The sequence below is a fragment of the Phoxinus phoxinus genome (assembly GCF_949152265.1).
Source record: "Phoxinus phoxinus genome assembly, chromosome: 8".
In the NCBI taxonomy this organism is placed as follows: domain Eukaryota; kingdom Metazoa; phylum Chordata; class Actinopteri; order Cypriniformes; family Leuciscidae; genus Phoxinus; species Phoxinus phoxinus.
Window position 1 is genome coordinate 12443269 of NC_136883.1, and position 15718 is coordinate 12458986.

At 36.5% G+C, this 15718-nt stretch overlaps 1 protein-coding gene across 6 annotated transcripts in view; it reads right to left on the reverse strand.

Annotated features, from left to right (window-relative positions):
• Positions 1-336: 336 nt before the first annotated feature.
• LOC307003155 (uncharacterized protein) overlaps positions 337-15718 on the reverse strand; it is a 38384-nt gene continuing 23002 nt past the window's right edge. For all 6 annotated transcript variants that reach the window (XM_079621311.1, XM_079621308.1, XM_079621309.1 and 3 more), the window contains 7 exons: positions 12374-15607; positions 11939-12055; positions 11676-11828; positions 10260-10357; positions 10064-10177; positions 1880-1997; positions 337-1322 (listed from right to left, as the gene is read on the reverse strand). In XM_079621311.1, coding sequence (XP_079477437.1) covers positions 1161-1322; positions 1880-1997; positions 10064-10177; positions 10260-10357; positions 11676-11828; positions 11939-12055; positions 12374-15607 — 3996 coding nt within the window. In that variant the 3' untranslated portion in view covers positions 337-1160. The remainder of the gene's footprint in view (positions 1323-1879; positions 1998-10063; positions 10178-10259; positions 10358-11675; positions 11829-11938; positions 12056-12373; positions 15608-15718) is intronic.

Below are 15718 nucleotides of genomic sequence, written 5' to 3' on the forward strand. Positions count from 1 at the left end.
GTTTCAACTTCGTACTAAAGGGCTGCAGTCATTGCACTGTCATCAAATTGATTAGAACCCAAAAGTTAATAAATAACAGTGAGAAGCACATGTCATGTGAAACAAATGGTACAGATATGTATTGAGTACAAGTGACTGCCTCTCCAGAACCATACTGAATTGTTCCAACAGTCCTCAATAAGCATATCGATGAATTTCTTACACAGATAAGCACTAGCATACTGGAATGATGAGCATTGTCAATGAGTTGCACAAATATTTGCAGCTGTACTGATATTAATAATAGGACTCTATCATTATATTAATGAAAATAAATATATTTCAAACAATTTAATTGAAAGCCACTAAATGTGTCTTAAATCTTTATTAATAGCAAAAATCTTACTGCTTATGTAAATGAAACAACAAAATGTGTGCATATAAGAGTAAACCAGACAACATGGAAGATCTCAGTAGTTTAATTCAACAAACATTCACTCTTTTTCCTCATATCACTCCAATTATAGATTGTATTGCACAACAGGGTAGTGTGACAGCAAAATAATATTACATCTTGGCTCTACAAAAAAAAAAAAAAAATCAGTTTTATACAAGTAAATTCCACAAACAATTAACCCTCAAAAGAAACCATGCTTCAATTCCAGTGTTTCTGCATTGCAATAATCAGATTCATAGTAAAATATATGTAAAGCTTCTCACAATGCTTGTCTCCTTGCTTATAATGGCTGCTAAAAGTTACGCACATTTAGCATACTAATAAAACATTAACTCAATATTCTCTCTGACACATACAACATGAAATAACTTAGAATGATAAAACATAATGGCTAAAGTAAATTTAAGATTTCAGTGCATAGCCATAACATCAGATAAACGTCTAATGTCATTCTGAGTACCTGTCAATGTACATGAGGTCTCTCCATTATAAATGCTGGTGTTAACGTCTATTATGTAACCAGTATGACCAGTAAGATTCAGTTCAAGGTTGAAGTAAACCACAGTTCACCATTCTGATTCACACCATTTGAGTGAGCAACTATATAGACATTCTTACACTGTTTATTTTATGCATAACAGAAAGTGTTTTGTTTGGATTGTGGGAATTCTTTTACTCTGCTTACAACAATTTGTGCAGATGTGATTCTGATGACAATTGTTCTCTAAAGAGACCAACTGAGGCACACGAAAACCAGCACATGAAGCATAAGAAGGTAGCCAATGAAAATGTAGCGTGACTTTCCCCTGGATGTCAGTAGTTTGGAACAGCAGAATATGCTCCTTCCTTTGAGCCACCGCTGGCCCAGATGAACCCCACTCTTCATCTAAAAAACACCAGATTGCAAAGCACAGCTTAAAATTTAGGCACACTCAAAACTGATACTGAACAGCATGGGAGTTCACTTGTAAGCAAATGTGTAGATTTATATTCAGGAAGTACAGTCCCAAAAAGTTAGTAAACCTCTGGAATTACCTGGATTTCTGCAATGATTACTCATAATATGTACTCTGATCTTCATCTAAATCACAATTAAAGACAAACACTTTCTGACTACTCAAATGATACACAACCAAGGAAAACCAAAGAGTGATCGTTGACAGGGCAGGCTGAAAAAAGTTTATCATATTTTTTATTGCATTTGTAGTTTTGAACTTTACAGTTATTAAACTGGACTGAACTGACTTAAGCTGAATAATGACACTATTGTTTTTCGTAGAGCTGCCTTACAACAGAATTTGAATTTGTCTCATATCTGATGATGAAGTTTGCATCATTGATCGTTTTTTCCCCGTTCATTACTGTGAAGCTGCTGTTTAAAATAAAATCTGTTATTGTATAAAGCACTATATAAATAAAGGCGACTTGACTGATATTCAGTACCTTGTGCAAGAACGTGTGCCGGCTTGGCCGAAGAATAAGATCTTCATACTGTTGCTCCTCTGTTTCCAGCTGAATACTAAAGTCCCTTTGAGAATTCCATGATTGTTTTGACTCCATGCTGAAACAAACACAAAAAACTAAATTAAAATGGTGTATAAAACACTAGCACAGCAAAGCTACCTATAAAATGTTTAGATACAACTGCTTATGTATATAATGTATATTATATATGATGCTGCCTGAATCATAATCATACACTGTTTGTTTGTTGGCCAGAGGAGAACTGGCCCCCGACTGAGCCTGGGTTCTCCCAAGAGTTTTGTTCCTTGCCACTGTGTCATCTTGCCAAAAATGAAACTTCACTGAACTTACTTAAGCTGGACTGTGATGCTATTTTCTTCTGGAAACAAACTCGGTTGCATTATTTGAATGCAAATGAATGCAAACATCCGAAGAGCGCCCTGAAAGCTGCAACGCACGAATTGAATATGTCTTGCGCTTGAACTGACAAATTTACACAAAATTATATAAAACGTCCATCTTGGCGAGTATCCTGGCAAACATAGTCAGTTATATATGAATGAACGTAAACAAAGAAAACGTATGTACAGTAGAATGGGCTATATTGGTCCTGTGCATTCAGTCTTAAAGGGACAGCAGCCTAATAAACCTGTTGCTGTGTTTTTGTCAAGTCAAGTGATGAAATCCAATTTGATGTTGACCTTAAAACTGTTTGAATTTGTGGAAGCGAATTTGTAAAGCGAAATAAAATGGACCGAAAATTGCCTGTTGAATATTAAAGGTTTTATTTTTAAACAGTTTGAATATTTTGGAAGTGAAATATGAAAGGTGAATATGGATTATTGAATTTTTAAAAATGAAAATGTGTTTGAAATGTTTTGAATTGAAATATTCACAGCTTAAATATTCAACCATGTCAAATTTGAGCCAATAAAAAAAATGCAAGTCCTAAAAATACAATGCATTAAAATGCAAGCATGGTTAATGCAATGCATTTTTTTTCAAGTAGTGCAATTCAACAAGCTTTTGGTTTCAAAAACATTTGGCATTATTTTACTTCCATAGTCCTTCGTCAGATCTGGATACGGCCTGGATCCGGCAATCACTCATCCGGCAATTTTGTGTAATCATTCACTGCTATTGACTGAATTACTTTTGCAACTTTATAAAGATTAATTTATAATTTATACATTGGTGAATATGCAGTATTATTTCACAAGTGATTACTTTATTCAAATTATGTACCTGCAAACTACTGTTAGACCTACCTGAAAATGTTTATTTCATTTGTAGGTTTTCTTTATTCTATTGTATTTATTTGTTCTATTAGTAATTTGTTCTTATTTTATTACTGACTATTTAATACTTGTCTTCAATAATGTTTCAAATTTACATTATGCGGGCTGGTATTTTTTGCTATCAAAATTGGAATAAAGAATTGTGATATTTCACTAGTATCTAAATATTTAAACCACTGACCCAATCCTTCAGCTCTAAATATGCAATTAAATGAAAGATCAAATATGATAGAGCAATATAAAGAACAGTGAAAGTAAAAGAAAATTGTACAATACATTTTAACATGCTTAAGCATGAAAATAACTAAAGGAAATATATATTTACTAAACAAATTAAGCCAACTAATATGATTCATATTCTTTTACTTTCTCTACTCTATTAAAAATGCAGTGAAAATACAAGTATCGCTATTGGTAGCGGCAAGTGCCAAAAATTTAAGTATCGGTATCGGAGTTGTTCTGGAAAAAGTGGTATCAGTGCATCCCTACTTTCAATGCGTCACCATCAGTTGGTCAAACTTCTCAGGACAAGTACCGCCTTTCATCAAATCATCACCTAGTGACCAGTAATGTTTAATTTTTTTCACCATTCATTCTGCACAAAGACTGCAAGGACTGCAAGCACAAGAGCCATATCTGTCTCCACAACATTACAGTATTATTCAGATTCAGACACAATGGCCACACTACATGAAAAGTTTGGGCCGCCTCATCACAACACCTTAAACAGAACTGCCACTGTCATGAACTTGTCAATGATCAAGTGTGAAGATACAGTACAGCAGCCATTAAAGGGATAGTTCACCCAAAAATAAAAATTATTTTATCAATTACTCACCCTATTGTTGTTTTAAACCCATAAGACTTTCATTCCTCTTCGGAACACAAATTAAGATATACATATATACAGTATGGTATACAGTATGTATTTGTGATTCACACTTTTTTATTTTCTCTTCATTCATTATATTCATTCTCCAAACATAGGCTTCGCTAAACATCTGCATGAAGATTGCTAAAATACATCAGCAAGAAACAATAAAAAAATTATAAAAAAATTAAAAAAAAGGAAAAATAATTAAAATAACACTGTCAAAGAGTTATTCACCAGATACATTAAAGAGACCCTTAAAATGTGTCTCCCCACCAGGTCATCCCTCAATAAATGTCAAGTATCTGCCCCACTTTCTCCTATAAACCTAATTTTCTTTCACAAGTAATCTGTATGCCTTCATATGCCCAATTCTGTAACCCATTCTTGAAAAGATAGCGAACCTGGTGACCGCCAACTTCTCATAATAATTTGTCTCCCAATCATAAAACTTATTTGAATCCATTCAGTTGTCTCTACATCAGGCCTTAGAAAAGATGGCTCTCCAAGGACATAAAAACCTGGACAGAATGGAAAGCAACATTCTGACACCTCTTGAATATAGTTATTAATCTTAGACCAAAATTATTGTATTTGTATGCATCAGGTCTCCGTCCTCCCTCTCACATCGCCAGCATTCAGGCTGAGCCTAAATAACCTGCACTGGGTCCAATAAAAACGATTCAATATTTTAAACTGGATAAGTCGTAATCCCAAATTGGCGTTACTTTATAATTTCTCCATATTCTGATCCAGTCTTCATCACTAACTGAGACATTCCAATCCTTGCTCCAGACCAGAGAGCAAGGGCAGAAAGGAAACTACAACCTACTTTATCCATTAGCAATCTATACTGATGCCTCATGTCCTCTACCTCTAGTAAATAGTTAATTCTTGGAAGACCTCTGGGGCTTTGAAACAAACGACTTTGACTTCCTTTTTTGATCCCCAAGGGAAATTAAAGTGTTACAGCATCAACAGAAAATCAAGACAACACACAAGACAAAGATAGACAATACAGTCAATCAATAATCTCAATAATCTGAGTATCTATCAATTAAAATACAATCCAAAACAGCAGTATGTCATCTGCATACAACATGAATTTGTGAACTGTTCCCCCTACAGAAACCCCAGGAAAGTCTGTACTTGCTGTTATAGCTGCTGCACGTGGTTCTCAAGCCAAGCAGAACAACACAGAGGGGATAATGGAGAACCTTGCCAGGTCCCTCTTGCCAACGTAAAATAAGAGTTCTGCCCATTGGTCTGATCCGCAGCTTGGGGATGCATGTACAGTAACTTTATCCATAAATAAAATAAAAAAAACACCCCTAAAGCCAAAGGTTTTTAATGTCTCAAATAAATAACCCCATTCCACGTGGTCAAAAGCTTCTTGTTCAAATCAGCCACTGTCCACATAATATTATCAAGTCTCCTAATATTATCCGCCCCAGTTCTCCCAAGTATAAAACCCACCTGATCCCCATGAACTAAGGAAGTAATTACACTGTCCAGCCTGTTTGCCAGGATTTTAGATTTTACATCCACAGGAATCAAATAGATTGGGGCAATAGCGCTTACATTCAGTTGGATCTTTATTAACGCTTGTGACAGGGTGGGCAGCAACTCACCTTTATTATAACTCATACATGTTAAGCAGTAATGGAGACACTTCAGCAGTGTAGCACTTAAAAGTTCAGCAGTTCAGCAGTAAAGCCATCTGGCCCCGGAGACAGAGGAAGGCAGGGACCTGATAACCTCCACATTTCATTCATTATAATAGGAGAATCAAGTTCCCGTCTCTGCTCTTCTGTTAACTTGGGTTAACTTAGTCTTTCATCATCTCGAATTCCCTCTTTTTGATTTCTCTTTTTAAATTTGCCAGATCTTTAATGTCATTTTTTTAAATATATGATGCACACTGAATAATATAACCCCTTAAAGGGCTATTTCAATTCAGAATTAAAATTTCCTGATAATTTACTCACCCCCACATCATCCAAGATGGTCATGTCTTTCTTTCTTAAGTCGAAAAGAAATTTAGCGTTTTTGAGGAAAACATTCCAGGATTTTTCTCCATATAGTGGACTTCAATACGTTTGAAGGTCCAAATTGCAGTTTCAATGCAGCTTCAAAGGTCTTTACACGATCCCAGCCGAGGAATAAGGGTTTTATCTAGCGAAACGAACAGTCATTTTCTAGTCATTCTCATCTTGCACTAGCTCTGCTATTTGTCATGCATTATGTAACCACGTTTACCTTCCTGGAAAAATCCTGGAATGTTTTCCTCAAAAACCTAAATTTATTTTCGACTTAAAGACATGAAGATCTTGGATGATGTGGGGCTGAGTAAATTATCAGGAAATTTAAATTCTGAAGTGAAATAATACTTTAACACATTCTTCAATGCTTCCCAAAGAGTTCCTGCAGAGGGCGCAGTTGCCATATTTTCCCCTTAATATACATGTATTTTAATTTCAGGAATTTCAAGCAAGATATGAAATAATGATGGAACCAGCGGGTAGATAAAGAGATGAGATTTTGATATAAAATAATAATAAATTCTAGAGTACATCTGATGAGAAGCAGAATAAAATATATAATCTCTTACATCCGGATTCAAAAGTCAACAAATGTCTACTAATCCAAAAGCTTTGCACATATTTGTTAATTTTACACTAGCTTTGGACACATTACATCTAAACAAACTACTCTGATCAAGCACTGGGTCAAACACCAAATTCATATCCCTACCTAAAACAATATTGTACTGCCTAGCTGCATATAACATGCCCTCCAAATTTACAAAGAAAGCTGGATCATTCCTATTTGGTGCATAAACATTCCCTCATTATAGAATATTTCACCAACCCATCCCCCCATTAGCTTCTCTGGTTCCTTCTGTAACAGGCGAGTTTCTTGAAGAAACACAACATCACATTTCTCTGCCCCAAGTTTAGACATTTCTTCTTTTAATTGGATGGCCTAACTCCTTGACATTCCAAGTGGTGAGACGCAGTACTCTAGATAAAATGCAATACCAACTTTCAAAAAGGCAATAAAAGCAATAGCATTCCAAACCATACATATACCATTGTGCCACTGACACCCCAACCCGAATGAAATTAACTGAGCTTGAACAAGTAGTGCATATTTGTCCACGCTTTGTCAATAAATGTTCTTTCAAACAAAAACTTGATGTCCATTACTCGCATGCAGGTCCAAGGCTGCAAACACCATCGAAATGCTAATCGTCAGTCAGTCTGTATGCATACTATAACCTATATGCAATAGCCTACTCAAATCAGTGACATAACCAATATTAATCAACTACTTGAAGCCGTAAAATTTCATAAAATCTGAGAGATTTTTGTCCCTCCAATGAAAGATGTTTCACCCAAAACTTGACGGTTCAAAACATTCTTAAAGAGAATGTAAAATAAATCCATATGAATCGAGTGGTTTAAAGATGAGCAGGGCTCAGAGAACATAAACAGAAGCTCAATCTTACTTGCTTGATGCACAAGAAAAAAAACTCATTGGTTCTTATGGAACATCAAATGTGCTGGTGTGACATGGTGGTGGGCTAGTTTTTGTGCGTCCTTTTAACAAATGTAGGTGTTATATGTACATTCGCTGATCAATGTTTCAATCTGGTAAGCCTCCCTATCGACCTGCTGCAGCATGCTAAGCTTCTTATACTAATTCATGCAAGACTGGGTTGAATGCTACAAGGCCCTGCCTCCCTTGTGCAAGATGAGATAGTAAGCATTCCCCGGTGTGTTATCCATTGAAAACAGAGGAAACAAGAGATGCCCCTGTACTAGCCATCTAAGAAAGCCATCTAATCAAGCTTGAGTAGAGAGAAGCAAAAGGCAAAGGACCAGCAAAGTGACAATTTTTGCAATGAGGCAATTCATTAACTTAATAGCAGTCAGGAAGCTCAGCCCAGATGAGTTGTAGCACTGAAGAGCTAGAGCAACACTACCACATTCAATAAATTCTTCCCACAAGCATTTTAGTCTTAACAGTCGTTGCAGTAATTTTCCTTATTATATATCAGGACTGCAATAAGTAAAACAGATTAAAACTGATAATCAAAAATGTCTTCAAATTTCAATGTTGATTAGTCGGAAAAATATGCCACATTGAGACAAATGGGAAAGACATGGCTCGAGTCACACACCCCTTGGAATGAGAATCAGCTGACACCACTGAGTCTAAAGAAAACAGACATATAAAGCGCATTCCCATTAGAGGAAGGTGAGCTCATTCCCCAAGCATCAGCGGATGCCACTTTCAGTCAGTCCCAAAGCACGTTCACCTGTGACCTTCTTGGCCAGGCTATTCACCACTGCACAGGCCACATTTTTAACCTAACAGTAAAAGTATCTCGGGGCAAACAACATATTTCCTATAAGAAAATGATCATAGTCATATTGTGCTAACATTTGCAGATGCTCTTATCTGTAAATTTAAAGAAATAAAAGCCCTGTTGTGCTTCGGGCGACCCGAGTTCGAGTCCCGGCTCGTGGACCTTTCCTGATCCCGTCCCCCCCTCTTACTGTCCAATCCAATAAAAGGCAAAAACGCCACAAGAAAAAAAAAAACTTTCTGCAAGGGATAACATTTGTATAGAAATTGCAGCAGTGCTAATAGCTAATAAATTTTATCATGAACATGTTGAGTTGTATGTAAGGTTGATCTAGGGCTGCATGTTTAACCGAAATCACGTTTTGGCGTGGTGCGAAAATGAAATAAAGGGTGCTATTTTTTAAATTAAATAAATACATGCAAAGCACTGCGATCAGAGCAGATTAAACGGTTCGCAGTAAATGCTGCTAATATCTGCAAGTGCTAAGAATTACATGACTCAATTTGACTCGCATTTGAAAAATTCCAAAAATCTTTCCAAACTTGTAATGAGAAGTTTTGACAATCTTGTTGTCTAACAAAAAAAAAAACATTTGATCAAGTGTTTGAAATAACTTCCTTTCGTGATCTGAAGTGGATTTACATCACGAGAATACTTGTTGAGACGGGTATTTTGACATATTTTGTGTGTATGTGTCCATTCAAGCGCAGGTAAATGCGAAAGAGGAATCAATTCGGTGTTCGAGTGCTGTCTGAAACACAACTCTCTTTTTCTCTCTCATGCGTATGAGATATAACACAGATAACGTGCACAAGTCCCAATTTTCGCCTCTTCTTCCGCGTTTAAAATCGTTTGAATGTGTAAATTAGCAAGACAAAACACGTCCAAATGATAAACTTTCACTCTATGATGGTTAAACTTAGCAGTTAATCCGCAAATCACATGCGCGCCGAACCGTAGGGCCTGGTCCATATGGATCACGGATCAACTGCGATCCGTTGCACCCCTAATAATTAATGAATACACTTATCATCATGATTGCTATCTTACCAGAGATGGAGAAAAATCCTACTTGAGTAAATAAATGTGTCCCTGCCCCCAAAAATGTTGGTACTCAAAAGCGCTTCCCTCCATGTTTTCTGGTGAGCATCATTTATTTTTACCACACATGCACACCAGTTATGTGCACCCCTGTTTATAGTACTCTATAAAATGATAAAGGCTATGTCGATTAGCAATGAATTATAGATAGATTTTATTCTGCTACAACGATAACTGGATGCCTTTGTCCATATCCGGGATTTCCTGGAATATCTCAACATCTGTAGCACCAGTGCTATGTGCAAAAAAAAGTTAACATTACAGCCCTGACATGATAAACACTGTACGACTTAGTACGAATATTTTCCATACATGACTTGGTATCATATACCGAATTATATACCAAAATATAGAAACCAGTACAATTCGTACTTGTTTTCTTAAAAGTGGTATTGTGTCAACCTTAGGCATTACACTCTTACTTCCACAAAGTTTTCTTTGACAGTTTTGAGAATAACAAATGCCATGCAGTCAGTGTCAAACACTGATTTAAAATTAAAAAAGCTTTTCTCTTGTACCTCAAAACTCTCTGTTCGGTCAACCGCATGGCTTCCTCTGCAGCCTCTCTCCTTGATCTCTCCTCTTCCAATCTAGAGTTTAACTGAGACAGATGAAACTCTGCCTCCGCTAGCCTGGGCAAAACATTTAAGAGTATTACAAAAAAAAAATCTAACAACATGAGTCATCTACAAACATTGTATGTCTCAAACAAACCTCATCCTCAGGTCTCCACTGTCTGATCCCTCTGGGTTGAAATTTGCACAGATTGGCTCCTGAGGTGCTCCTGGTGGAACTTCTGCATAGACTGCACCCTGTTGAGAAATTAACAGAAATTACACCTTTTAAAGACATTCTCATTTTATTTCAAGGCCCTATAGTACATATTCCACTTACTGGAGTAGACATGAACAGTTTTGAATTTGATAGTAAATACAAAGTTCCTGCATGAAACTCGCTTTTAGAAACCCTCCACCTTCCCCAGCTCCACCTGTATAGATCTGCTATGGGGGTTATTCCATGTTTGTTTTATGCACAGCCCCAGCATTACATCTCACATGCTTACAGCAATGTCTGTGAATGTATTGGCAGTAGCAAGTCTCTGTACTTGCTCTGCAGTAGCAGCAGCATAGCAGCGTATCTGTTCCTCCAAGGCCAAATACATTAACATTAGGGGCTTTCGCACCGGAGGAACCATTTCATAGTACCTAGAACTATTGGCGAAAGTACCCGGATGTTGGCGCAATCGCACCGCAGGGACTAGGAACGATTTTAGTTCTAGGAACTCTTTTGGAAGAACTCATTTAGCTCCTACTTCAGAGTAGGGTCTAAACCAGCACAATAGGAACTATCAGTGACGTTAGTGTTCACTGATTGGCCGAACGCACGCAAAACACCAGCACCCGCCATTTTTATAAAAAGCTATGTAAACACACAAATTATAGCCTATATGTTTACTCCAGAAACTGAACATGGAAAACAGTGATAGATGGGTCTCGTAACCTTTACGCTGAGGAGATCCAACGCAACTATGAGATAGTATGAGAATATGCAGAGAAAGTGTAATTACTTTAAGTCGGCATAAAACAGATGTTGCGGTAGTCTTTTCTTCCCTTTTGTGATATAACAAGAAACAAGTCCTCAGCCATCTTTAGAATTTTGTGCTTGAACTTCAGTTTTTGCGGAAAGTTTAATTAACTTTAATTTAATTATCATGAGGAAAATTTCAAAGCACACGTTTCATTATTAAATCCGTAAGATCTTACCTTCATGCTGGGGAAACGGCTTTTCGAACAAAGAAAAATGTAGGGCGGGACCTTATTTTGTCCATCAAGTATTGATATGAACACATTATCAAACAAGAAAAGAGATGTCGTTGCAAGAGGAAGGGAATGTTATTTTGATTAAAGATTATGAAGGCAAATTAATAATAACAAAAAATGTATGAGCACAGATAAATAACTTATGATAAATACAAATAATAATTGTTCATTTTGATTTCATGGTCATTTTAAGCTTGTCTGTGATTGAAGAAGAATATATTTTATTATTTATTTAAAACAAAACATTGTTCTTTGAAGCCGATATTTTACAGTATTTTAGATCCACATTTACAGAGACACATTTAGTCACCTGTGTGGGTGAATACTGGTTTTGACATTGTCCCTCCAGCCAATAGCAGCGATTCTGGAGCTCACTAACAGTCTGCTGTGCATCTCTGAGCATCTTGGAAACAGTGGTCAACTGGGTCGACACCTCTTCCTTTTCTTCAATTGCCCGTTGCAACTAGTACACATACATGGAAAATAATACATGCACAGATATTAGGAAAACCATTCATGGCAATAAATATAAGACATTATTTTGTTTTTCAGATGTAACATTTGGATGCATACCTTGATGTTGAGTTGTTGGAGGCCAGATTCTCTTTGCTGGATCTCTAGCTGATAGTGATGCAGATTGCTATGCAACTGTTCTGGAGACACATCTTTACCCTTCAAAGTCATGGACTCCTGCAGATACACAGAACATTTTTACTTATGTTTCTAGAGTATTTTTTTTTAAAATTACCCTTTCTAGAAGCATCTAGGTCATTGTGCTGTAACTTTTTCTGAGCTAGACAAAAATAAAGGATCTCCTGCATCAATTACTAAACTTCCCTGTCCTTAGACATCAACGTGTTTTAAAATATCTAAATGTTGCAGAGAAAAGAGTATTCTATGCTTGTGTTTGTCAAGAACAGTAAGTCAATCTTTTCAGACTCTAGAAATTTTAACTCTTTTCTTATTCTTGAATTTCAACTCAGTAAGGGTACTAAATTAAGCACTAACCAGTATGTGTAGCTTCTCTCTCTCCATTGTCTTATCTTCCTCCACTTCATTCATGGTGCTGGATTGCCACTTGTGTTGTACCTGGTCCTGAATTCTCTGAATCTGATAACTGGAATTTCTGCAGATCTCTTCCTTTTCCAGGACCAATTTACAGACCTCTTCTTCCATTAATGATTTTTCATTGATAACTTTAAACAACTCCTGTTTGGTCAAATGATATTCCTCTTGAAGTTTCTTGTATAGTTCATCCAGTTTCTGCATTTGTGACTGAGCAGCAAATATGATTAGTTCCTTCTCAGCATGTTTTTCTCTGAGCTGTGTGATCTCTGAGGTTAATTGCTCTATTTTAAAGTTCAGTTGTGAAATGGTGTTTTCCAGTTCTGATGAACTACCTTGCAAGCACAGATAGTTCTCTTTGTCCTGCATCAATAAAGAATCCTTTTCATTAATGATGCTAATGAGATGGCTATTCTTCTCTTGTAAGTTCTGTAATTCTCCCTGAAATTTAGCAATTACACCCATTTCTAATTGCAGTCTGCCTTCAGATGCCTCTGATTGTGCCAATAACGTAGTCTTAACCTGAGAAAACTCTTTATCTTTATTTAACAGCAAAACATCTTTGTCTTGCAAAGCTGTCTGCAAATGCTGAGTCTCTTCATGTAGCTCAGAGATCACTGTTATTTTCTGAGTGATTTGGTCCTCACTTTCCAACAGTTTGACCTGCATCTGATTTACATACATCTCCTGCATTCTGAAAACGTTTTCTTTTTCCTGCAGAGTGAGTTGTAAAGCTTCAAGATGAGATTGCTCCGATTTCAACTGGTCTGCCAAAGATGTCAGTTCCACACTTTTGCTAGCCAATTCATTTTGTAGAGAAGTGATTATCTCTCGTTGTCTAAATATTTCTTCCATTGAATTCTTCAGTTCAGATTTAATTACAATATTTTGGTCATTCATTGCCTGAAAACTATCCTGATATTCCACAACCTCTATTTGTTTCTGTCTCAATTCCTCTTTTAGTCTTACATTTTCAGTCAAATGCATCTCTAAAGTGTGTTTTAAATTTGCATGATCAGATTCAAGCTTATCAATATTTGTATTCATAATACCAAGCTGACTAGTTAGTGAAAGCAGTGACTCATTTCTTTTGTACAATTCCTCTGAGTGATTGTGACATTCAATATTTGTTTCTCTTAAAGTGCTTTCTTTTACTTCCAAGTCCACTTTCAGAGTGCGTATCTCTTGTTGAAGGGTAAAAACAAGTTCTCTTTCATGACTAAGTTCCTTTTGAAGCAAAATACTTGTATTTGATTCTGTCTGCAGCAGCGTGTCTTTCTCTGTCAGGCCTGATTTATGTTCATTAGCTTGTTGTTTAAGTATGGATATACTATTTTGTAAATCCTTGAGTTGGTGCAGATAAGTTTCCATTTGTGTACTTTGGTCTGTTAAGACCTTTTCTTTTTCGAGGACAATATGTTTGTATTGAATGACTTGAGAAGTGGAGGATTCAAGTTCTCTCCTAAGATGATCTACTTCCTCTTTGGTCTCCCTGAGACATTGTGAGAGGGCTGCACATTCTGAAGACTTTTCCTGTAAGGTCTCAGCTCCAGACTGCTGTTTCTGTTGAATAACTTTGTATTCCTCTGCTTGCAAAAGCAAATCTTCCTTTTGCTTAAGTAAACCTTCTATGATTTTGCGGTTTTCCACATCTTGCGATTCAAAAATCAAGATTTTGTTTTGTAATGTCTCTCTCTCCTTTTTTGTTTCTGTGAGTGACTTCATCTGTTCATTTGTTTGTTTTTGAAGGTATTTGTTCTGTTCATCAAGACTGATGATTTTAGAAGAAAGTTCTTCATTTTCTTTAAGAGTTAATGTGACCTTGCAGTTCATTTCAGACACAACCTGCGTCAGTGTAAACATTTCCTTTGTTTTCTCTTCAAACATTTCTTGTAATTGTTGAGTTTGTCTACTCAATGCCTCATTGAGTCTGACAGCGGAATCTTTTTCTAACAAAATCTCAGCCATCAATTGCTTGTTTTGTTTAAGTTCTTTGTTCAATTCAGTTTCTCTGAGAGCTAGCTCTTCCTTATCCATCTGCAAGTCTTCTGTTGTTTTAACACTTTCTAACAGCTGCAGTTCAACTTCAGATATTTTGCTTACCAACCTTTTCTTTTCATCTGAAACATCAGAAAGAGACTGGCCACTAGTCTCAATTTCCCTCTTTAATTGACAATTGTCATTAGTGAGGTTTTTGACTTGTAAAAGCAAGTTGGAATTCTGATCTTGCACAGCTTGTATTTCCTCCTTAGCATTATCCAGAAGCTGCTTTTGTCTTGTAAGCTCCCCCAAATTCTGCTCAAGTGATTCTTGAAGTTCCTTGTTGTTATCGTTCACGGTTTCAAAACTCTCAATTTTTCCAGACAAATCTTTCTCAAGGGTTTCTTTAGCTTCATCTCGAATCTTGAGTTCTGTGTTAAATCTATCCCTCTCTGCAACTGTCTCCTCTTGAACAGCCTTCAGTTTCTGCTCCAATAGGAATATTATCTTTGACTTGTCCTGGACATCTTGCATAAGCTGCTCTTGACATTCAACCTGCTCCTCAAGCTTTCTAGAGAACATCAAAAGCTCACTTTTATGTTTGCTGACTTCAGCAAGCAATTTATTACGTTCCTCTTTGACAAATTCTTCTTCATGCACTTGTTCTCCATCCAATAGGTGATCTTTGACATTCATACTCAACTTCTGTATTTCCATGCGGAGATCATGAATTGTTTTCTTATCGTCGTCTGTTTGCTTTGTGAAGTCTTTAATTTCATCACTCTTTGACTCACCTTCTTTTTTCGCTACCTTTAGATCACTTTCAGTTCTCTTCAATTGTTCAATCAGCTGAGGTATTAACACATTAAAAAACTGTTGGTCAGAAAGCTGTGGGTCTCTAAAGATTTGAACATCCCGTTCGACTTTATTCAGCACATCCTCATTGAGCTTAATTTCCTGTTTTAATTCATGGATTTGCTCTGAATATTCTGCTGTGATGGATGATAAAGCCAGAATTTCTTTGTCCTTGTCAGTGATGACATCTTGAAGTCTATCAATTTCCCGCTCACAGCTCTGCAAGTCATGAACCAGCTGTGCTCTTTCTTCCATATGAGCGGTGTTCAGTCTGTCAAGATCATCGTTTGTTTGAGCCAGATCACTCTGTAATGATTCTATAGTTGCCTCTTGTTTCTGCATCTGAAACAATAAAAAATAAAATATTGTAACGACATGTTAATGAACTTTAAAAGAAGAAATGATTGTATATATAGTCGAAATATAATAGTCAAACTTGCACATAAAAACAAA